Genomic DNA, 25,729 nt, shown 5'->3' with positions numbered 1-25,729 from the left:
GTGGCACAGGTGTTCTGCCTAGTGGATTTCCATTTACGGATCCCTAAACCTTTCTTCTCATTTCCTGTAAGTTTACCATTTCCCTGAAGTTTATTCCCACTCTGACCTGAACTGCCCATATCCTAGGGCTGCCATATGTTCTAGCATGGAAAGCAATCAGATACTTTTGATTTAAAACAAAACGGTCTTGTTTCAGTTTCTCTGTTGCTGACCTGCCTCATTTCTGTCTCACTGACTTGCTTCACCAACATTATCTGCTCGCTCCCTGGCTCCTACCCTGCCATCACTCCTAGTTCATATGTATACTTCATGTTTGGCCTAATTTCATACCTGCATCTCGTTATTTTTTAAAAATTAGTTTTAAAAAATAGGTAACACCACATGCGCATGGTATAAAAATAATTCAAACAGTACAAAAGGACGCAGTGTGAAAATTAAGTTCCTTTCCATGCCCCCACCCTCTACCCATAATCTGTTCCTTAAGGCACCCATTATTACTACTTAGTATATCCTTCCAGGAACATTCTGTTCATTTATAAGCATCTATCTAGAGCTACCCACTTGTTTATTTTTACATAAATAGTGGTTTACTATGTATAGTAAGCCCTAACTTAACACTGTCAATAGGTTCTGTGACTTCAAGTGAAAGGACGTTTAACAAAACCAATCTGACCACAGCCTAATTGATATAAACAAGAGTTAAGTTCCTAGAACATCTCGTCAACGTTGTAACATGATGACATTAAGGAAATGATGGTATTTGAGGACCTGCTGTACTAATTTCTGAGCTTACTTTCTTTCACTAATATATTTTGGATAACATTCTATTAAAAACATAGAGATCTGCCTCATTTAAAAAAAATGGCTGTAAACAGCTCCATTTCATGGATGTGCCAATCCCCCATTGAAACAATTCAGACTGTGTAAGATACTGTGCTGAAAACAATGCTGCAATAAATGTACATGTTTTGTGCGTATAAGAGGAGAAACTCCTAGAGGCTGAATTGCGGGATCAAAATATTTTCACATTTAAAAATTTTTGATTGATTTTGACAAGGTGCTCTCCAAAGAGACTGTACCAATTTACACTTTCACCAACAGTGTGTAAGAATTCTAGTTTCCCCACAACCTGCCAACATGGTGCATTATTAAACTCTGACTTTTGCCAAGATGATAAGAGAAAAATAATATCACATTGTTTTAAATTGCAATTATTTTATTATTAGAGGCCTAGTGCACGAAATTCATGCACAGGTAGAGTCCCTAGGCCTAACCGGCAATCAGGGCCGATCAGGTTCCCCTCCTCCTGGCCTCCCTGCTTCCTCTTTCCATCACTCCCTCAGCGCCCCACCGCCACCGCTGGTCGCCCACCATGTTCCGCACCGGCTCCTGGTGGTCAGCACGTCATAGTGAGCAGTCGAACTCCCGAGGAGACAATTTGCATATCAGCCTTTTATTACATAGGTAAGTGAGGCTGAATGTCACTTTACATGCTTTTCAAAAAAGATACTTGAAATTTTTTTTCTGTGAACTGTATTCAAATTCCATGTATATTATATTGTTGGTCTTTTCCTTATTGATTTGTAGGAATTCTTTGTATATTAAGAAAATCTTTGTCACATGTTACAAATATGTTTTTGCAGTTTATCACTTGTCTTTTAACTTTACTTATAATTTTATTTTACAATTCAAGAATATTTAGTTTTATGCAAATACATTAATTTTTAAATTTATGTCTCCTGAGTTTTATGTCAAGCTTACGAAGTCTAACCCTTCTCCAGAATTTTATATAAATTTCCCCCCATATTTTCTTCTAGTACCTTGTAGTTCCATTTTGTTATTCTTTAATACTTTTTATCCATTTGAATTTTTTACCCCTAATCCTTCTCCTACTTTTTATCTCTACCTAGTTTCCCCAGGTCTCTCAATCATGACTTCCTATCCTTATTCTTCCACCATGAAAAGCCCACAGTCTATGAAAACGTCTTTAATTATATCATTTGCAATTCTAGCATTTTAACTGTTTAATAGGTAGGACTATCCCTGCCAAAGAAAGGGCTACTCAGAAAGAAAGGAAGAAAACCCCTGCAGAGGTTAGTAAGTCATCAGATGTCTAGCATAGGGCGAGGAGATGGCCTGCAGAGAGCAAATGAAATGCCTCCTGAGCCTCCAGCTTTAAGCGAGGTGCTGGGGGAGATGCACGTGAGATAATTTCTGACCTCAGAGACTGCTGTCTAGTTATACGGAGACAACTATAAAGTCAAACTTTGGGAGAGGACATAAGGAGTTAAGAGCAAGAACAAATCAGGGTGGACTGGAGAAATGAAAAGGGTTTATGAAGATGTAACTCCAGCTGGGCCCTGAAAGATGGGGAGAATTTAGACAAAGTTGACAAGGAAGGTTATGTTGAGAGGGGGCAATAGATGTGGGAAGGCATTAGTCTGGCTTGGCTGGGGACCTGGGAGACCAGAGTGGCAAATGAGAGGATGTGTTGAGAAGGAGGGAACAAGAGCAAGGCAAGCCAGGCTTTCAGAAGGTGGGATACTTTGTGTTGGCTGGATGCTTCTCATGGAAAAACATACTTTCTGCTCCCATGTGGCCTCACAGGCAAAGCTTCGCACCTGGATGTTCTTCCGTCTGTGGAACCACGAAGGGAAGTGTTGGGGGAACCGGTTTGACTTTCAAGTCTGATGAGGAGCTTAGCTTCAAGGAGATTTTTAGTGGAGTTTATATATTTTTTTAAAATTTTCTAAACGAGTAGAGGAAGGTTTGGCAATCCTTAAAGCCTACTGCCAGGTTAAAGTGTTCTGCATCTTCTCTGGACCTGGCACAGGCTGGCAACCTTGGGACTCTTCAGGGACAGTTCTGACCGCTCCCATAGCTGTGACGCTCTGGCCATCTGAGGTAGTCAACGAGATCATGGGAGGCTCCCTCTAATGCTGCTGCTTTCGATTCCAGGGAACAGAGAGGATCCGGGCCACATAGGGGCCCATCCATGGCTTCTCCTCCGAGACTGACTCAGAAAGAAATCCTGGCGCGCAGCCACCACGCATGGCTCCACCCTGGAGCCCCGCCACGGTCACAACCACAGCCACATAACATCCCCGTCTGGAGTCAGTGTTGGGCTTCACTCTGAACTGGCTTCTAAGTCAGGAAAATAATTTTTTCTCCCTCTTTTTCTCACTCTTCCTTGGTGTTTGTTCTGACTTGGAAATGGTACACTGTGAGTTCAGGGTGAGCCAGAGGTTTGTTCTCGGTCTGTCAAGCCACTTTGATGATGGGAATAAAATCCTGGGAAGAGCAAGCCAGCTGGACAGGAAACCAAGCCACAGGGTTTTGGTGGGCTTGGGGCTTTTTTCTACCCCCAAATGGAAAAACCCTGGCATGGGGCATGGTATAGTGAAGATTTAGTGTTTTTAAAAAAGCTGAAGTGGTCTGGGTCTAACAGATGGGCTGAAAAATAGCATAACAGTGGCTTTGGAAGGAGCAGCAGAAATCAGGTACTATGAGGACTGAGTTTAGATATCTAAAATGAAACAAAGGGCCTGTTAAGAAACTTGCTTTCTTCCACTTTTTTTTTTTATCATTTGTCTCCTGAAAAAATTCTGCCCGAGAACCTGATTAATATGTTTCTGCCTTGGGAAATCTCTGAACTTCATTAAACCTCCTGCCCTCTCTCCTGGACGTTGGGGGGAGGCAGAAGGCAGGGCAGAGAGCAGGGCTTCCCAGACACGTCCACAATGGTCCTAGTGTCTGGGGGACAGCAGGAGCTCTTGGGAAGTCTGTGATAAATTATTCACTTCTCCTGTCCCTTCCGGAATCCCAGTGCCTGCAGAGCTTTCTAACTGAGGACCATTCATTCAGAAAACATTTACTAAGAGGAGACTAAGAGCCAGGAATAGTGCCAGTGTTTGGAAACATGAAGATGAAATGAATCAGTGACACAGTCACTGCCCTCAAGGAACTTAGAGTCCTGAATAGTGTTTTTCAAACTGTAGGTTATGGTCCATTTTTCTGATTATGAAATCAACTAGTGGGTAGTGACCAGCATAAGAGGGAGAAAGGAAAGGAGGGAAGGGGAGGGAGGAAGAAAGAGGAAGGAAAGAGCAAACCAGGGAAGGTAGGAAGGAAAAAATATAACCAGTGTACATCAAACTAATAAAGGAATTGTTTCCTTCACTTGTAAAGTCCTTACCCAGAGTAAATTTTTAATAAATTTACATGTAAGATATAAATAATTTATGAAAAGCAATTAATTTTAAGTAAAAATACTGATTGATTTGTTCTAACTCCTTTATTTTTCTTTTCCAGGTAATAAGCCACTCTGCACTATACTGAATGGTACCTATAGGGTTATGCTTGGTATCCAAAATGATGATGGATGTGTTGAAAGAGAACATTCCTGAAATTAAATATGCTAAATCTTGAGTAAATTCCCTTTTTCTTGCATTTTTAGACTGTTTTTAGACTTACATAAACATTAAAATTTCAAACTGCAAAATTTCATGTGTGTATTATACATATTCATATATCCACACAGCACATAGATACACATTAGGTCACAGGTAAGATGTATTTTTTTTTGTTGTGAATGACCATCAGAAAAACTTGAAAGCCACTAGTTTGGTGGGAGGAATATATAACCAACCCATCATACTAGAGTGTGATGGGTGCCCCAAAGGAGGGTCAACACAGTGAAATTAAAGATGGTGGAAGAGGAACTGTTTGGTGTACCTGGGTGAGTCAGGAAGTGACTTGGCAGAGAGCTGGAGAAGGAGGGAGTATCTGCAGAGTGACCACAGCAGAGAAAGCACATGTGTCCAAAGACTTGGGCACATGGCATATTTGGAGAATAACAAGAAGTGCAAAGGGAAGGACAGCAGAAAATGATAGAGGATGAGTAAAATGCCCCGAACAGGAGAGCTTAGGAGTGACCTTTAAGAGCTCCAAAAACTCCAAGGGGGTGAAGTCCCCAGTGGGACCCCCTCAGCCCAATTCACATTGGAGAGCTGGGATCCCCACTCACTACTGTGAAGCTTGATGGGGTCCCTGGAAGGGACAGACTAAACTCTTCCAGAAGAATGCACTGCCCCCGTCCAGCTGCTCGTGTCTGTTAAGGTCACTAAACCAAGTGACCACACCTGGACTTACTCAGAGGCAGGGTCTGAGGTCATTCCAGTCCCCAGGGAACTAGTCCCCTAGAATCCTGATGAGACTCATGGCTTAACTTTATTAACCTAGAAACACTGACTGAGCACCATGAGGGATATCCTGCTTGGGACAGAAAAGAAGGGAGAGGACAAAGTCCTGGCTTTGCAAAGCGTATGGTCTCTCTCTCTCTCTCTCTGTGTGTGTGTGTGTGTGTAGGGTGTATGTGGAGAAAAACAAAATACACAAAAACTACCAGATGGAATGTCATTAGGGAGGGGTTTAGAGACAGGAGAGGATGTGGCCAGTGAAAGGAAAGAAGGGATTCCAGCAGGAGAGTTATCAAGAGCCAAGTTTCACAGGTGGGGGTGTGCCACATGCAGGGAAGAATGATGACCAGAAAGTCAAACAGGTGCAGCTGCCAAGACTGATGGCTTAGAATGACCCTGGGTCTCGAGTCCTAGCAGGGGCTCATCACAGCCCATCGCAGGCTCATCCTCTAGTCCAGCCGTGGGCAAACTACGGCCTGCGGGCCGCATCCGGCCCGTTTGAAATGAATAAAACTAAAAAAAAAAAAGACCGTACCCTTTTATGTAATGATGTTTACTTTGAATTTATATTAGTTCACACAAACACTCCATCCATGCTTTTGTTCCGGCCCTCCGGTCCAGTTTAAGAACCCATTGTGGCCCTCGAGTCAAAAAATTTGCCCACCCCTGCTCTAGTCTCAGCTCTACACAGGTCCCCTCCTACTCACATCTCCTCTGTTCTCAACTAAAATGGGCAAAAAGCACGGGCAGCTTCTCAACACAGAGCCAGCAGTGGAGTTACTGAAGCTATGTTCTGGGGACCAGCCCCGGCCTGAAACAGGCTGGCAAGAAGAGAACCAGAAGAGAGGGAAAATGGGTGAGCAATAGGAGAGAGAAGGCAGATGAGAAGTGGGGGGAGGGAAAGAGAAAAAGAATGATCAAGGGAAAGTGGTAGTAGAGGGAGAGGGAAAGACAGTCTATACAGGCTCCCATGAACCCCGCCACTTGACAATGTCCAGCCACCATTTCCTTTATTAAAAGCTCAGTCAAGCCCTGTTGGCATGGCTCAGTGGTTGAGCATTGACTTCTGAGCTGGGAGGTCATGGTTCAATTCCCGGTCCGGGCACATACCTGGGTTGTGGGCTTGATCACCAGTATGTGGTGTGCGGGAGGCAGCCAATCAGTGATTCTCTCTTATCATTGATGTTTCTCTCTCTCTCTCCCTCTCCGACATCAATTTAAAAAAATACACACACACACACCCCCCCCCCAAAACTCAGTCATGCCTGTCCTCTAGGAAACAGCCTCCGAGGGCACTCTGAATGGCTGACTTGACCGAGGACATTGTGCTGACTACTCACTACTTCCTCTGGTCTCCCAAGATCCCGCTGCCATCTCTGTAGTGTAGGCAGCTCAGGTCTCTGCAGTGGTAGCTGTCCACAAGCCAGACGCTGCCTCTCCTTCCATTTGGTTATAAAAGGAAGAGCTGCTGCGGTTAGGGGCCAGGAGGTACGTCTCTGATGCAGGCCACCTTCAGTCATATAAATGTGGAAGTGTAAACTACACAAAGAGAACCCCTCTCTCCCTTCTGATTTCCATTTTTACCACAGCCCCCAGCCAAGTAACAATCATATGGCATTCTTAGAGAAACAATAGGGGATTTGTTTAAACCGAGATGCCAAATGGTCATGAATTGCAGAATATATATTTTTAAACAAGTTATTTTCCCCCACTGTGACACCCAGAATTTAGATCTGCACACGGGGCCAGCTGGCAGTGGCATGCCAGGCCTGGCTGGTTACCCGGGTCTGCTCGTTTACCTCGCCCTCCCTGGGGCGGGGGGATGGCAAAGCTGCATTTGTAGGTTATGCTCCAACTTCCACCCAGCCTTTCTTGGTCTGAAGCTTTTCAAGTGTTTATACTCATAACACACACGTATAAGCTGCCCCGGAGCTCTCCTACTTGGATTTTCCTTTAAAAGTGAAGCCATGTTCGTGCCCTGCTCTGGTGGTTGACCAACTTACAGGGAATTCTTACTGAGCTGCCATGCACAAAGCAAGAAACATGAGCTGTGAGTCTGTCCAGGAAGGAACCTAATGTCCCAGCCATGCACTAGGGAGCACCAGTGGCTTCCCCGGGAAAAGCAGCGTTTATTCCTGGGGGATGGAGTCTAGAAACAGAGGGCCTTAACCACGTTACCAGTGTCCCGGGTGCCCCTCAGCCTGGCCCAGGCAGTCTGCAGGAGGTACTGCTTGGGTCTGGGTTGAAGTCACAGCCACTCTGCTTCCCTGGGAATGCTACTGCCTATGAGGAGCCCACAACCTCAATGCCCAGGCTTTGCCTTTCCCTCCAGTTGGGGTCACCTGCTTTTTCTGAGGGCCCCCAGGGAGCCTCCCACACCCTAGAGGCCTCATATTTTTCCATCATTCTATGGGGCATCTTTTTCTCATTAATGTGCTAACACTCAAGTATGTGCAGAGAATGAGGGAAAAGAGACCTTGTGTGGGACTTGGGATTTGTTCAAAGCCTGGGGAAACCTTTTTAGAGGGTGTATGTTTTTTATTCCTTTTATGAGAGATGCATGTTTCCCCCCCTCTGTGACTTGTTTAAAAGTTAAGTTTAATATGCTGCCAGAGAAATTGCTGGTTAATAACTTAATAAGCTATGTGCTAGGAATTATGGGAGAAAAGTAGTATCCAAGAGAACTTTTATTGTACAGTTTGGGGCTTGGAGGATATATAGCTTCAGTTATTATATAAAATGCGAACAGAAGTCCCCTTTCTTTTCAAACCTTACTTTCTCCCCAGGATTATAAAAAAGATAAATAAGTGAGGTTAATGAAAACTTCTAGAACCTGCATGAGAAGGTGAGAATTTTATTTTAATCCTCACCCAAGGATATGTTTCCATCGCTTTGTAGAGAGAGACGAATTGGGGAGGGGAGGCAGAGAGAAACATCATGTGAAAGAGAAACATTGATCAGTTGCCTCTGGTACACACCCCAACTGGGGATCAAGCCTGCAATCTAGGTATGTGCCCTGACCAGGAATTGAACCCGCAACCTTTTGGTGTATGGGATGATGCTTCAACCAACTGAGCCACCCAGCTAGGACAGAAGGTGAGAATTTCAAACAGCATAGTCAACAGAACTGTGCTAATGCGAACCTGGCAAAGTATACGCTTGGACATTAGCCCTGGCCATAGAGTAATAATGATAAAATAACATCAACTTCACTTTATTAAAAGTTATATCTTCAAAAAAGATTCCTGTTTTATCTTTGTAAGAAGAAAAATATTATTAAAGGGCATTATTATTCCTATTTTTATAAATCCACAAAGTAGCTCATGCAGCTCAAGTGACCTACCCAAAATCAGGGCAACAACCAAGAATAGCATCAAGGCTTTCCAGACAAATTGTATCTGCGTGTCCCAAACACAATCAGATGAAAAGTGAGACGCTGTGCCAAACGAGTGTATTTTGGTTTGCGGCCTCATGCTCCAGTGTTATGTCCTGGTAGCCAGGCTGGTGAAGGGCAAGGCTCCGAGCACAGCTGCTTCTGTGAGATCAACACAAAGGCCTATTTTCAACATGGCCGATTATACTGATAAAGATTTAATTATTTGACAATAGATATTTCCATGTCTAGCTCTTTTGTACTTTCCTACCCATTACTCACTATGTCCCTCTCTGCCCTCATCTATTTCACACTGTCATTTTAGAGCATCTCACTTGACAGATAAACACTGAGCCCCCCGCCCCGTCCCCAAATTACAGGCCACACATCACTGGTTAAGTAGCTGAGCCGGGACCAGAACCCAGACCTGCTAACCTTGAGTGTACTCTGCCTCTCCTCAAATTCAGAAGGTGCGTTCACAGGCTAGAGGCTTTCCCACCCACTGAGTGCCTCTCCAAGTGACCCTCCCTGTAGTCGCCCAGGAACAGAAGACCTTGGGCTGATGAGGGTCCCTTCTGGTTCAGGAATGGAGACCCGGAAGAAGCTCCTGAAGTTGCGTGGGCCAGTCCTTTGGCCAAGGAAGTCTGGGCATTACTAGCAGGAGGACAGCAGGCTTTGGAGGGTCTCTCTCAAAGCCACTGCCTTGGCCCATTCACATAACACCAGCCCACAGGCCCAACAAGCCTCCTGGAGGCAGCCTGAAGCCTGGCCATGCAGAGCAAATGTGCCAAGGCTGAGTCAGCTCATAAGAGGGCGGGAAGCAGGAGGCCAAGTGAGGCCTACAGAAGCCCTCCGGCCATGTCTGGGTGTTACCTGAAACCTGCACTCAGAGTTACTGACTTCAGTTAAAGGTACGGTCTCCAAAAGACCACTACTGAAAAAACAAGTGTATGACCCATATTAGGACTTAGTAACATGTTAGTATGATTTGTTGGTCAGATCAAGCAGCAGCCAGCCAGCTGAGAGTGGCAAGGTCTAGAGCAGTGGTCGCAAACCGGTGGTCCGCAGACCATTGGTGGTCCATGAGGTCCGAAAGGTTGGCGACTGCTGGTCTAGAGCATGGGTAGCTGCCCAGGGAGGGCAGCTCTAGGGAGAGGGCCTTGGGCAGCCCAAGGCATGGGTTGCAGAATTTTCTATGTGATGATCAACCTGCATGGAGGAAGAAAGTGGATCAAGAGGCAAAAAATAAATGTGCTATTTACATCCCTAACTTGGGCCATCTCCAGGGCCAGCCACATCTGACAAGTAGGAAGAAATCACCTGCCCCTTGTGTTTATTTCCTCATCTACAAATACTGGTTTGGATTAGATCCTTGTTTTGAAATAGGGAGTCAGTCTCTTTTGGGGCTATCAATGGCCCCCCTCCCAGCCTGCACATTTCCCATCTCTTCTATCTTCAATATTTTGAACTTCCTCTTAAGCTTCTGTTTGAAGAAAGGATTCCACTGGATTAGATGACCTCTGCATTCCCTTTCCTGCTATAAATTCTGTGGTTCTAGGGTCCTCTTAGCAATTTTGAGAAGATGTATCAAGCAGCATCTCTATTCCCATTACCTACTGTCCAGGTAGGCAACAGGGGTTTCCAGGGACTTCTGTTGACCACTAGGAAGGGCTAAAAATTTTGTTGGTCATGGGAGAGGCTGGGAAATTTTAATATACTCCTCAGGGTATCTTATGTGTATGGAGATAGCAGCCTATTTGCCAGTGCTAGTCTGAGTTTATTGACTTCCTTTTAAGTCTTGGATCAAGGCCAAATTCCTCTGGCTGACATTTAAGGCCTGCCACAACCGGTCTCTTATCAGATCTTGTACTTCTTGCCAAAACACACCATGCCTGTCTCCTTCAACTGTCTCCTCACTGGCCCACAATATAGCACATGCATTCTCTGCAGTAGGACATCACACGTGTTGTCCACCATCCTGAAATGCTCTTTCCCACCACTTTTGGTTTTTACAAATCACACCCATGCCCTAAGAACCATCTCAAATACTACCTACCCTAGCAAGCCTTCCCCGACTATCCAAGTCCACATTCTTGTCTGAATTCTTATGCTTACTATGTACTATGGAATTAGAACTTCTACGAGGACGTAAATGTTGGTTGTTTCACATGGATAAGCTTTCTTTTCAACTAGTTTGGAACATAACTAAACTCTGGTAATAGCGATTCCATTATATATGTCTAAAGTGGTTCCCACAAGCTGGGCACTGTACTATGATTCCTTCCTGTGTACTTGGGCAATGAGACCAGCATAATTTACTTAGCAACACAGGTTCTAGACCAGTATAACCTCACTCATTCCCCAATCTAAGAAAAGTAATCTTATCTAACAGTTGAATCTCACCAAGCTTTGAAAGACTCCTTCCTCCTCCTAGAAGACTTCCTTGATATTCCACCCCCCACAAGCTGGCTCCCATAACATACTCTGGCCTCATGCCAGCATTTAACAAATTCTTACTTATTTACAGTAATTAAATCCATACCTGTCTTATGTACTCGGTTTTTGAAGTAGGGACAATATTCATCTCTATATTCCCCACTGTGTTTTGCTTTGTACTGTTTGTGAATATGAATGGCCTTAAATTAATTGGGAATGGCTCAATAAAGGTAACCAAGCTATTGATTTATCAAAAAAGATGGAACATGTTACATGCTAAAGGAAAAACCTCCACTGTATTAGAGTTTTACATAATATTATGAAAATGTGTTGAAGACACTGTAAGCCTGTACTCCCTTAAAAGCTGGGCAATGACAACATTGCACATATCTTCCAACAGCAATATCCCAATAAGCCAAGAGCTATAAGTGGAGCAAAACAGATAATTTCTGAACTAATTATCATCTCCAGATTAGGTTTGCAGATTTCTATATTCAAAAGTAGAAAGCATCAGCATTTGGGGATTGAATTTTTGATGTACAATGCATTAAAGGGTTATTTTTATGTCTTATTGCAGTGTGAAGAAAATTTGATCTTGGGCAACTTGCTCAAAGGCTCAGTTTAATATATTGACCACTTCTGACTGCTCTTAACCAACTAGTTTCCATAAGCTCAGCCTGTCAACAAGAAATACCTCATATATCCTCAAGCTTCATTTCTTCTCTAACAGCTTATTCTTTCAAGACTTGACATATTTTTTATTTTTTGAGAGAGAGAGAAAAAGAGAGAGAGGAAGAGAGAGAGAGAGAGAGAGAGAGAGAGAGAGAGAGAGAGATTATTCTGCCTGTGCCCCATCAGAGATCAGACCTACAACCTGGATATGTGCCCTGACAGGGAATCGATTGACCAGGAATCAAAGCTGCCACCTCTTGGTGCATGGGATGATGCTTCAACCAATTGAGCCTCACGGGCCAGGGCGAGACTTGACATATTTTTAAAAGGACTATGTAATGAAAATGTTTTTCACCTTGTCCATTGGTTTGGGTTAAAATATGCTAACTTAATGTTTCTCTCTGTTTTTAAAAAATACAAACAGGATCTCATTCCAAGATATCATGACCTTAAACATTCCTGAGAAGTCTGAAAGGGAAGCAAACAAATGTCAACAAGCTGAAGTCTAAAATACACCAACTTCATTTCTCTCATCATTCAAATATGCATGAGGCCCAAGGAGACTTTGAATGGGCTGAGTTGGAGGATTAAAGAGGGGTCCTAATGAGAACCTCCCTCTCCAATAAAATCTGGAGGGGTTGAAAGAAAAGCACTTTTAAAAAGGGAGTGGAGGGGAATACTGGGAAAACTTTTATTTTGATAAAAAAGAAAAAGAAAGAGTAAAGAAGAAACAAACCAAAAGCAAAACCCAACCCCCAGCAATGCCTGGAAACTTGCTATGTAACTAACCACCCCTGTTCAGACTTGCTTTCCTTAAAGTATTGGCAGGGACCACAAATGATAGCCTTAAAATGCCACATGATCATCTGAATATTTTAACAATCCTTCTTGACTGGATTCATTTCAATGGCATGGGAGTAACAGCAACCTGCAGCTGTGGCAAAGAACAGAGACTCTATTTCGAGTGGAGGAGTGACGATAGAGGGACTTTTCCTTTGGGAGGGGACCAGGCCAAGAGACACGAGGGATTTGGGAAGGTCTAAGGGACAGTGGGATCAGACCTAAACCCCAGTATTTCTGCCTGGGAAGTGCAGTCTCTTGTGTGAATAAATCTGGTGGTTAGAAAATAAATGCTGTCTTCAGCTGTAAAGCAAAACAGAATCCCAAACCAGAACTTCTGCAGCTGGCCACAGACCCCCTGGGGAAGCACTGGGATTGCCACACAAAAGCAAGCCCTGGCTTTGTCTCTATGAGCATTTTTCCGCACACATTTAAATCCACAGGCCTCAAGGGGCGGACCCTCAGCTTAGTGGGGATCAGTAAGTAAGAGGGAAAATGGGGAGAACAGATGAGAGTATGGGTGAGAGGACGGACAGGGAAGGACACGCAGAAGTGACTGGAAGTCTATGTACTGGGGCAATGAGGAGCTCGTGGAGGGAGTATCAGGATCACTGAGGGGGAAGCTGTACAGGAAAGGGGATGGATCATATAGTTAAGAATTCTTGCAAATAAGAACTTGGGGTAACAAGTCATTAGGTATAGTACAAAGATTAGGTCTTCAACAAACATTAGCTCCCTCCACCATCTCTTCCCCCGCATCAGCACTGTTTTTCTCAAAAATTTATTTCCCAAGGTTGCTTTCCTTGTAACCTTCGGACCTGTTCTTATAGTCCTGAGAGCCTGTTTTTCTCACCAGAATACCAGACTGTTATTTTTCAAATGATAAATACTTACTGCATGCCAACAAAGCACTGGTTCTACCCCAGGCACTGAGGCCATTGGGATGGCTGCCCAGACAAAGGAGTGTGGACTCCCTAGGAGAGCGCTGGGGTCATGCGGTCCCTCAGTGCAGGTCATCCCAGGTGGATGGGAAACAATTCTGGGATGACCCCTTCAGTAGCCTCAGTCCTATCCTGTGGCTCCAAGCTCCAGTCACAGGCCCTTGAGAATGAGGGTATAAAGGGAGGGGGCTGAATGATCACAGTGCCTGCTACTCTGACCCTTGGCCCTCAAAATACATACTGTGTCCCCAAACCAGCAGCACTGGAATCACCTGGAGCTTGTCAGAAATGCAGGGTCTCAGGCCCCATCCTAGATCGACTGAATGCAAGTCTTCATTTTAGGAGATACCTAGGTGATTCATGTGCATACCACGGTCTGAGAAGCACTGCTCTAAAGAATGCTTAAGTTACCACCATTCAAAGCCTTGACATAAAAACACTGTCTGGACAGATGGAGGAAATGTGGCCCGAGACAAAGAGCCCAACAAGAAGCAAGGAGCCAAGTCCTCAACAAATGCTTGTTGTCAGGTAACTGTGTGAGATGGGCAGTTCCCTGACCTCTCTGGGCTGCCCTTTCCCATATACATGGGGATGGGAGTAGACTTTGACAATAACCTTCAAGATTCTTTCAGTACTAAAGTTCTAGGTCTATCATTCTATTTGACAAGACTCTGTTTTGTTGCCCTTGCTACAATGAAGTAGTGGGTTAAATAAACACTTGTTGTATTTAATATGCTCAATCAGTATTTGTTGAATGAAGTGATATAAGAATCATCTATTCTATTTAAGCAACACCTCAAGAAATGAAAATGGGCCATGAATTTCCAAGACAATCAACCACAACTGAGTATCAGGTTAAAATGGTATTTTAAGATCAATTGACATAACTTAGGTAACCAACCTCAGAAATTCACCCATATATGAAACAATGGTATGGCCCTCACACTGGCACATCTGTGGAACTAAAGTTTTAATGGCTACATGTCCTGGGTAGCAGGCTAGAGAAACTGTCAATCCATCTTTCTCCAATGAATCACTGGTCTCAGAAGAAAAATACAAGTGCCCTCTAGCATGACTGCTATTTTACCCAATACTCATCCCTTGACCCCCTCCCTCAGGACGATGAGAGACACAAGAATGCACAAGAAAACATCAGCAGTTCTCAATCTGACTGCATTTTAGAATCTCTTGGCGATTGGGCAACACCCTAAACCAAAACAATCAGAGGTCAGACCTGGCATCAGTAGGTTTAAAAACCTCTGCATGTCGGTAAGATTAGACTTATATTCACTTCTCTTCCAAATTTTATACTTGACCAATTTTCTATGATAAGCATATACAACACTGACAATGAAGAAAAAAATAAAAAATCTAGTAGGACATGTCTTTCTTCCTGTTCATCACTTCCATCATCCATTGTATAGTCTGGTAGACCATTTAGTTCACCACATTTATTAAAATAAAGCACATCCACACTTATTTTTTTTCTTTTTATAACCGAAGGAAAAACTAGATAACCGAATTGACATCTAAAAAATGTAATAGTAATTTTACATTTTAGTAAAAATTGTAATAGTCCTATGTAATAGTAATTTTCTCCAAGTAAATAAATCTTTTCTCCCCTTAGTCCTGCTTGTCAGGGCTTTTATTATTATTATTGTTGTTGTTAATCCTCATCTGGGATATTTTTTCCATTGCTTTTTTTAGAGTGGAAGGGAGGGAGGGAAGAAGGGAAGAGAGAGGGAGAAAGAGAGAGAGAGAGAGATGTGAGACACATTGATTGGTTGCCTCCTGTATGCATCCTGCAACCCAAGTATGTGCACTTTGGTGGCCGGGTTGATGCCTAACCACTGAGCACACCAGCCAGGGCTTGACAAGACTTTAAAAAAGTCCTTCCTATTTAGGCAGAGCCTATGATCCAGCTGGGACAGTGGAGCTGGAGCCTGCGAACAGCCAGGGTGGCAGACGGGCCGTGATCCGGGACTGTGCTGACTCCTCTTCTGGGACACCCACAGTCAGCCTCTCTGGGACGGTGGCTGACCCCTATTCTCACTGTTTCTGACCTGGATCAGCTTAGTTTTCCTCCAATAGATGGTAAACTGCCTTCGCACCATGAGAGAGACAGTAAACTAGATTGAGAAGGGAGGAATGGAGGAAAAAGGGAAAGGAAGGGACTTGCAGGATTAATGAGCTGATTTCTATAAAGACTTTGACATCTTGGAATGAAAAGCGGCCTGTAAGAGCAGAAGCCCAGTCCTCCGCTCAGGCCATGTTGCCAGCTGGCCATTCATCACCCAAAATTCCCCAACAACTCCATGGCTATTGCTTAATCACCTCATATAAATCCCTATTAATCTTGCAAAGTCAAAACAGAAATATATGACAAAAGTCTTTATTTTATGTGCCCCAATTTCAAGGTCAAAATTTTAAAAACTGAATTGGTTATCCAATGGCTCCAATGAACTTAAAAACACACACCCTTCTTTCAGCATAAAAGGACAAATAAATGACATCCTTGCTAATGTTTTTGTTCTTATTGGACTGAATGAACTCAGGCTAATGATCAAATAGAGGGGGAAAAATTTAAACCCACTTTTTTTTTCAATAATATTAATGTTTCATAACTTATATCAAAAGATACAGGAAGTCCTTAGGAGGCACAAAGGAACATTGATTCCTCTTTCATGTGTAAATTGTGAGGGACACAAAGGAGCCTCTTCAGCAGAGGAATCTGGAATACTGTGCCCTGTAACGTTTTCCCGGGGAAAGGCAAGTGAGAACGTGAAGACAGGGTTGACTTTGAGAAGGGCCCACTAGGACCCAGAGCTCATGTGAGCAAGGAGCTGTGAGCGCAGACAAACACCTCCTGTAGCAACACTCTCAAGAGGACCTCAGGGACAGGGCAGGTGTGTGACAGACTGAGGCTCCGTCACTTATATCCTATTCTATACTTTCTAATGCAGGAACCTCAAGGTTACTGTGACAATGGTGTGAATAATACAGAAAAACTGATCCATGGCTTTGGAATGCATTGTGTTCTGGCAATGTATTTTCCTCCCAAACGTTATTTTAGGCCCTGAACACATGCTGATTAATATGGTAAAAGTGTTGGGTAGTAAGAGGAAGCCTGGTGTTAGGAACCATCTACAGACCACCCACAAAGTGTAAAGTTCACACTTGGATAATAAAGTGTTGACTGTACTGGAAACATAATAAGTGGCTTTCCTGGACTCTCAGCAAGGAAGGTGGAAACCCAGTGAATTGCAGTGATTCATGCCTTTGTTTTCTAGGCCTGGAAAATCATGGAGAAAAATCAGAGAAGATGGGTGGGGGTGACGATGATGAAAAGCTTGATTAGAAAACTGCATTGGAAGCACAGGGAAGGTTAAAGGAGGCCAGAAGGACTTCTCCAGTTTTGTCATCCATCTTCAGGCATTGCACAACACGAAAGTCCATTCAGATGGCTGGCCTCCTACTCTATCTGCTCCTTCCTATCCAAACAGAAGGAACTGGCCCATCAAGCCAGTGAATGAAGAACTTCTATGAAACCCATGAAAGGATAGCAAGCGAAGGGGGCAGAAACTCCTTCCTCAGCAAACAGGAGAGTCAGTATTGTCTTGGGCCAGTCAAGCTGGAAGCAGGGGTTTCAATTGCACGGTTTCTGGAGAGCCCTGACTTCCTGATAACCTAGAAATAATAGCGAGAGGGTCTGGCCTATGAATTGGTAAACATAGAAGAGCACAAATGTAATCAACAGTTCCTTGTTCTGCACTTGTGCACTGCTGGTGGGAATGCAGACTGGTGCAGCCACTATGGAAGACAGTATGGAGTTTCCTCAAAAAACTGAAAATGGAACTCCCATTTGACCCTGTGACCCCTCTTCTAGGAATATATCCCAAGAAACCAGAAACACCAATCAGAAAGGATATATGCACCCCTATGTTCATAGCAGCACAATTCACCATAGCTAAGATCTGGAAACAGCCTAAGTGCCCATCAGTAGATGAATGGATTAGAAAACTGTGGTACATCTACACGATGGAATACTATGCTGCTCTAAAAAGGAAGGAACTCTTACCATTTGCAACGTCATGGATGGAACTGGAGAGCATTATGCTAAGTGAAATAAGCCAGTCAATGAAGGAGAAATACCACATGATCTCACTCATTCATGGATAATAGAGACCATTATAAACTTTTGAACAATAATAGATACAGAGGCAGAGCTGCCTCAAACAGATTGTCAAATTGCAGCGGGAAGGCCGGGGAGGGTTGGGGACAGGAGGTAAGGGGGTAAGAGATCAACCAAAGGACTTGTATGCATGCATATAAGCATAACCAATAGACATAAGACACTGGGGGGTAGGGGAGGCTAGGGGACTGTCTAGGGCGGGGGGGGGGGGGAGGAATGGACACATATGTAATACCCTTTGTATTACTTTAAGCAATAAAAAAACAACAACAAACAAACATAAAACAGTTCCTTGTTCTGAAAAAAGCACCTGGGGGGAAGTTGTCTAGAAGCCACACAGAAGTGAAATGATACTAGGCTCATGGAAGTGGTTTATGGTACATCAGCTCCTACTCTTTTTTAAAATATGCTTTTATTGATTTCAGAGAGAGGAAGGAAGAGGGAGAGAGAGATAGAAACATCGATGATGAGAGAGAATCATTGATTGGCTGCCTCCTGCACGCCCCCTACTGGGGATTAAGCCCGCAACCTGGGCATGTGCCTTTGACCGGAATGGAGTCGGCAGGCCAATGCTCTATCCACTGAGCCAAACCAGCTAGGGCCATTAACTCCTACTCTTTAAATAAAAGAGAGAGAGAAAAAAATTGGGCTAAAAATGAGAGATTAACCATCACTTTATTGGCATTTCAGACACTAAAAAATTTTCCCATGAATATCCCTGTCCAAAGCTACAGGTGCTTAGGAAAACATGGAGACTCACATCCACACATGGAGAAATCCTTCACTGGCTCCCTTTCACTAAACGTTTCCTTTAGAATTTTTTAATGTGTGGTTCAAGTATTTCTTCAGCTACCTTTCCTTTCTTTTTTGTTTTTTAAGGATATGTTTTTTATTGATTTTAGAGAGAGAGAAAGGGAGAGGGGGAGAAACATCAATGTGACAGAGAAACATCGACTGGTTACCCCAACTAGGAATTACACCTACAACCTGGGTATGTGCCCTGACTTGGGACTTGAACCCACAACCTTTTGGTGTATGAGACAACACTTCAACCAACTGAGTCACCCTGGCCAGGGCTCGTCAGCTTCGTTTTCTGCCACATGTACCTTATACTTAAACCAGAAGAGTTCTCTACACTCACCATGCCACTTTATACTGCCATGTCTTTGCCTAAGACATTACCTGAGCCTAGAATGCCCCTCCCTGCCCTGGCCACTTAGCAAAATTCCTCTCATCTCTTGAAGGGTGCAATGCTGGATCTCCCCTGCCCCTCCTCTGGGCTATTTCTGTACCTACTACATACATTTGTTATCATACTTACCATATGGGATGGAAATTATTTACACATCTTTTTCATCTCGTGGATGTGAGCTCCTTAAAGCCAGGACTAGTTCTTCTATATCTGCATCCCTACCTCTCCTAACACAAAGGTTAGTGTGTAGTCTGTGCTCAACAGTACTTTGTTGAATTACACTGAATTGCAGGCCTCATACTACCCATCACTTGCTTTGCCATATAAGGTGGGAAGCCCAAGAAAAGTGAACAAAAGCATATTTTTAAAAAAATTTAAAAAGAGGCTGCTATTTTAGGCAACCAACATATTGACTCTTAATCAAACACAACATACGCAGCATGGGATGTGGTAGCATGTGGTCCTCCACTAGGCTGCCTCTGCTGGAACTTACAGAGGACACACCGGGGTCCTCACAACATCACTGTCCGACAGTGATTTGAACACAGTGTTACAGAGAGGATTTCCTATTAAGTAAATGAGATACAGTGGGGTCTTGACTTACGAGTGTCCCGACTAACGAGTTTTTTGAGATACCAGCTGTCTCTTGGCCGATTTTTTGCATTGAGTTCACAGAGTAATTTGAGTTAACGAGCTCCCTAACGAGCTCCTTAACCAGCTCGGTCTCGGAAGGAATTAAACTCGTAAGTCAAGGCCCCACTGTATTCTTTCACTATGTTTTTTACACAGAAAAGTGTGAACTTTCTAGAATAAACTAACAATGGCCAGGAGGAAGAACAAAATGTATCTAACACAGGGTTGGGCACATAGCAGGTATTAATAAAAATAAGCTGATTGGTGGAGAGATAAAAAGCCATATTACATGCCCCCCAGCCACACAGCAGCTTTAGGAAAATTGTCAAGAAAATATTTTTCTTTCTTCACCACAACCCAAAGTTCTAAAAAGATAAATACTCTAATAAGTTTAGAAAACTCATGCCAATGACGTTTAAAACTCCCACAACTAGAAACAGCAATTCTCCAATGTATTCCTAACCCCTGATAACTCCTTGCTCACCAGGGGTTGTAACATACCTCTTGGCCAGCCAGAGCTTGGCTGTGGTACAAACAGCAACATCAGCCAGCTCCTGCTGAAAGTGCGCATTCATTCTGTGTTTGGAGTCCGAGAAGGCTTGTAACAAATGAAAAACCTAAACCAAAGGAGAGAAAAAGCAATATCTGCTGTGAAAATATATTTTTTCTAAATGCAAGTTCCTCCCTTTTAGGTTTCCTCCAAATATTCCCCTCAAAGAAAACAGACACCTGCAGAATGTGGCTCCGGTCTCTTTGCAAAAGGCTTGTTGGTTTTGGAGGATGTAGCAAGTGGCAAGTAACCCACGTACCTGTGCTTTGGGTTCCATACATGATTCCAAAGAAAGGTAAGCAGACAATCATTTGATACGAGAGCTTACTAGTTACAAACAACCTGTAAGTTGGTTTTAGCAAAGAAATGCAAACATCTTTCTCTATGTTAGCAGTCACTCACAAAAAATGTACCTCTTAAAGCCTAAGTCTGAGAATCTAACTGGTTTACATGTCTGGGTTTATCAGAACAGGCTTGGCTAAAGAAACAGGCCACAAGGACGCTTGCCTTTGCAAACACTCCACAGCGACGTCTGTAAACTATTCAGATTTTTTAGCAGGTCTTTGCTGAGATGTCAGGAGTGGAGGCAGCAAGGCAGACACACCCCACTTTCTCACTCTTACATGACATTATGTATTAGAATTAAGCAGAGAAGGACATATCCTGTTCTATCTCTGGATGTCTATATTTAGGACAAAGGCCACAGTTCCAGCAGACACAAGATACAGGGCACGTGCAAGTGTGCATGCCCACCTACGTGTGTCATGGATTCACACTCCGATATGACATCAACGAGACCTTTGTGAGGAGTACAAACCTGCAGAAGAGAAAGAAAGCGGACAAGGGCATAGATGGGATCCTCTGACCTTACCCAGTGCCAAGGAGAAAGACGCATGTCAGAGAAATCCTTCAGTCGCCCTTATCTTAATCAAGGAGGAGGTGGGTGAGCAAAGCAAGTGCAGATAAGCACATGAAGAACTTTGAAAGGCTATTTTAAAACTCAGTTTGTTTTCTTTCCCTACTGTATCCTTCACCAGAGCTGCAGATGATTCTTTCTCAGCAATAAGATTCAAGTTTTTCTTTTTCTCTCATGTCAGTGAGGGGCATAATTGAGAGTTACAGCTGGAATGGAGTAGAGAAGAGCAAGGGGCCAAGATAAAAGAGACCTAGAGTCATTGGACCCTACACAAGTCGGAGTTGGCACGTTTTCTGGGGTCAGACATCTGTAATTACCAACAACAAATATATACTGACCACCGTTCGTTTAAAGAAAAAAATAAATTGTGATGAATTTACTGTATGTGCCCTGGCCCGTGTGACTCGGTTGGCTGGGTGTCATTCTATGCACCAGGAGATTGCTGGTTCGATCCCCGGTAGGGAGCATGCAGGAGGCAGCCAATTGATATCCCCTCTCACATCAATGTTTCTCTCTCTCCTTCTCCTTTCCTCTCTCTCTAAAAATCAATAAATAATCTTTTAAAAAATTTATGTAACCACTATTTTTTTTCTAAACAGAAGTAACTGGACAGGAGAATGCACACATGTCCTAATGGAAACTGAAAACGCTTTCTCTAATAATGGACCTGTTATTTCAGAAGCAACAGATCGAATATCACTACTTCACCACACCCCCACAGGGACCCAAACCACCCGTCCTGAAGTCTGGAGAAATGGGTCTGGCTGGGGCTTCTGTTCTTCTGTGGTGACTGCCAGAATGAAAAATACCTTCCTCCGCCTGAATCCCACCAGCCGGAAAGACTTGGCAGTGTCCCTGGGCCTCACTTTACTTTTCTCCGCAGCTGCACAGACCCAACCACCAGGCTTTTCATGGTGTCACAGGATCGTAATTCATCAGCAGACACCAGCAAAATACATGACTGTGGAACTTACTTGTAAAGAAAGCTGTGAGATTTTCAAATGCCTCTCATTTAGAAGCAATCGCTTCAAAAATAACTCCTGATGGATGTTTAAACTTAGTCCTATATTTGCTCACCTTACTTGGCAAAAACAAGGCTGTTTTTGAAACGCTTGGTAGCTCTGGTTTATGAAAATCAGCCTAACAGGTCCATCAATTCTGTCACCTTGGGTACACACCACACAACAATTGTGATCCTGGTCATTCACTGGGAACGGAGAACTCGGAGTGTGGTTGAGCCCAGGCCTGGCATAATTTGGAAACTGCTTATAATACAGAGCTGCCCTGCACCAAACGTGGAGAACCCTACGCTGCCGGAACTGAGGCTGATGACTAACTGAACGCACATGAGAGCTGCGAGCAGTCGAGTAGTCACTTTCCGTGTCCCCAATTTGCAATGGGATTCAAACATTCCAGCCACAGATATTTATTAAAGAGCTATCACCACTAGGGACTGTCCTGGGAGTCACAGCAGAGAACAGAGTCCCTGCTCCCCTGCAGCTCACATTCTAGTCCCGGATACACGGAGAATCAATAGCTTCCTGGCTCTGCCTGGCAGGGAGACACAGCCACGCGGCAGCACCGCCACCACTTCCTCCGCTTCCCCACCTCACCTTGCACCAAGTCCAGGCACAGCAGGAGTTCAACAACCATTCGCTGAACTGATGTCAGGATCTGTTGCCTCTTCCTATACTAGCTCTGCCTTTAGGTCACAAGCCCCTGGTTTGGGGGGAGTGCTGTATGTCTGCCCCCCATCCCCCCGCACCCCGCTTCGTGGGAGTGGAGACACTGAGCTGAGTACCTCGCACTCCAGTGGATTTCTGATCTAGTGGGGAAGGCAGGAGGCTAGATTAGTGGTAAGAATGTAGCCCTAGGGAAAAGGAATGGGCGCAACACGCACTTTGGAGCCAGGTGGACATGGGCGTCAACCTAGTTACTATTAGTGGGGCTTTGGGCAACTCACGGAAACAGGTTAACATCCATAATAACATCGATATAATAGGATTATAGAGGGATTTAAAAGAATATATAGTACTTGGCACACACTAGGCACCTGGGAAAAAAAGTTACTTCTCTTCCTTTTTCTGTCTGCTCCCTCCTTTCCAGCCCCCATTCCTGAAATAAACAGTTAGAGAAGGCTTTGTAGAAAGGGACATTCATATTTGGCCTTGAAAAAAATCTTGCCAGAATTGGGAGAACAATATACAAACAGAGGAACGGGAATTATAAAAAAATTTTTTAAGGGTCTTAAAATATTGGTATTCCCAACAAAAAGAGTAAGCCTTACTGTAAACTATGGACTTTAGTTAATGGTAATAATGTGTTGATCTCAGTGTGTTAGTTGTAACAAACGTACCCTCTAATGCAAAATATTAATAGCAGGAGAAAACTGGGGAGAGGGGACTGGGAGGGCCTGCTCAGTTTTTCTGTAAACCTAAAACTGTTCTAAAAAGAAGCTATTTACTAAAAATCCTGGGACTGCTCAGGGGACAGCAAGTAGTTGTGCGTGACGAAAGCACAGCCAGGGTGTGTGTGGAAGGTGGGAGGAGACAGAGCTGGAGACAGATCTTAAATGAAACATCAAGAATGTGTGTTCTGTTCTTCATAGCTTTTAAGTGATCAGATCGCTAACTTGGGGGGCAAAAGGCCAGGGTGGTGTAGAGGCTGGATTAACGGGCAACATGACCAACACTACTGCAATAGTCCAGTCAGAAGGTGGTGAGGGGTGAAACCAGAGGCTGAAAACCAAGAAAGAGCCTTTGGACAAAAAAATGGCTGCAGATGTTTTATTTGATCTGCACGGTATTTTTAAACTTTCCTTTATGAATTGGGAGATTTCACATCAAACTCATCCTGATTTCCAATTTCTTTTGAAAAATCAAAACATCTGCCATCTTGGGGCCACACTCCCACAGAGCCATTGGGCCTGGGCTGAGGAGCAGCAGCTGCCCCCTTTGACAAGCAATGCGTGCTCAGGGTCCCCACTGTCCCCCTACTGACCAGCATGCATGGTGGCTCGGATGGAGTGTCCAGGTTTATCACTTATCTCATGCTCTCCTCCCCACCCCCCTCAACTTATGTAGAATCGAGAGGAAATGAAATATTTACTGAACCCAAATCTCCATCAAAAGTTTGAAGACAAAGGATGCATCAAGAGGGCTGCATGTTTCTATCCACCCCCCTTCATTCGCTTATTTGTCTGAAACAGACAGGACTGGATTTGTGACATCCCAACCTCATGCCAATCTAAACAACAGCAGCAGTGGAACTAAGAGGAAAGGATACATTTGAGAGACTTTGGAGGCTGAAGAGGCAGGACTTGGCAACTGCTCTAGACATGGAGTTGAGGGTCAGGAAAGAGACTCTGAACTCAGGCAGCTGGTGCTGGAGGCCCACCCCAGCAGGCATCACAAGAGCACATGTAGCCTTTTGGGGAATGAGGGAGGGGATTTAATGAGTTTGGTTGGGAATGTCCAGTGATAACTGCTCTAGGGAGGGCAGAAGACCAGGAAGTCTTCTGAAAGTGGAGAGGAGCTCTATTAACAATCACACTGGGACAAGCAGGGCAGCTGTTTACCTCTAGCTACGGGAGGCCCTTTAGAAAAGCTTGGAGTGGATTTGGAGGTGTCTTCGGCAAAAGAAACAGGAGAAAGTGGTGTTGACTTAACACAGTTGTGATTCAGTCAGAAAGAGACCAAAAGCACACAGCAAACAACTGAGTGCAGACCAAGCAGCATCACCAGGATTACCATACGCTCCGGACCATCAGCTGGGACCATCACATGCCGGGACCATCACAGGCTGGGACTACTGAGAGATGAGGTGATCGTCCAGGCCCTGACAAGGAGGGGGCTAGATTTCTGGCCCCTGAGATGCGTGTCTAAATGAAACTGTGGATCTAAGGAAAGTCTGGAGAACCTGGAAGCAGTTACTCTCTGCCCACCCCCATCCACACTCTAAACACAGGGAGACTCAGGGGAGTTTCCAACCATCTGTGTAAAGCATGGGGTCCATTCTGGCAGCTTTGAATCTTAAAAGTGACTCCACAGAGCAAATGTAATGCTCTTTGAATAAATACCACAGGTCTGAGAAGAGTCATGAGGCAGACCCTGAAAAAACTTGCACTGCACCAGTAAAATATGTCTGGTTTGTGCTGCTGGACTAAAATAGTGACTGTGTTAGACAAGATCAAGATGATAGATGGCTGTTTGGGAATGTGATGCTGAGATGGGTTTTCCTCTTCACCAAGCATGGCTTCCAGGCAGTTTTCCCCCTTATAAAATCAACAGCACCTGAGCGCCAGGAACCAGCAGGCTCCAGCAATAACAGGACCAGGGTAGGCAGGTCATGAAAAAGGACAACTCCAATAGAAAAAAGACACTCATTTCAGAGGTCAGATACAAGTGGGTGAATGCATCATAATCATTAACAATCACAAACACTGAAGAGCAACAGACCTATTCACGTTTGCAACTGTATTTTCTTACAAACAAATTCTATTCTTCTTTTGCAGCATGCAGACTGGGGACGAACACTTTTGTCCCTATCACATTCAGCCAAGTATAAAATTTCTGCATCTGCCATTTTGCCTAGCTCCAACCCCCACAGCTAAGTCAGAGCCACATTTTTCCGAGCTCAGTGTTTACACAGGATTTTATTTCGGCTGGTAAAACATCTGTATTTTTTCAGGGACTTAAATAAATGATCTATGCCGGGAATGTACAGTATAGGGTGATGTCAGGCCCGCTTTTTTTCTCGACTCACTGGGCAGAACAGGCAAACATTG

The 25,729-nt window shown here is 44.0% G+C and overlaps 1 protein-coding gene and 1 pseudogene across 2 annotated transcripts in view; both read right to left on the bottom strand.

The window, feature by feature from the left end:
• LOC308525747 (ferritin light chain-like) overlaps window positions 1-25,729 on the bottom strand; it is a 1,112,779-nt pseudogene that overhangs the window by 284,542 nt on the left and 802,508 nt on the right. The window lies entirely within an intron of this gene.
• The window catches only part of THADA (THADA armadillo repeat containing), a 304,865-nt gene that overhangs the window by 74,504 nt on the left and 204,632 nt on the right, over window positions 1-25,729 (bottom strand). The window contains exon 30 of the mRNA XM_081101482.1: window positions 19,979-20,094. Coding sequence (XP_080957608.1) covers window positions 19,979-20,094 — 116 coding nt within the window. The remainder of the gene's footprint in view (window positions 1-19,978; window positions 20,095-25,729) is intronic.

This window comes from Myotis nattereri (assembly GCF_964212035.1).
Source record: "Myotis nattereri genome assembly, chromosome: 10".
In the NCBI taxonomy this organism is placed as follows: Eukaryota; Metazoa; Chordata; class Mammalia; order Chiroptera; family Vespertilionidae; genus Myotis; species Myotis nattereri.
The sequence above is the reverse complement of the archived record's forward strand: the minus strand, read 5'-3'. Positions and strand labels throughout refer to the sequence as shown.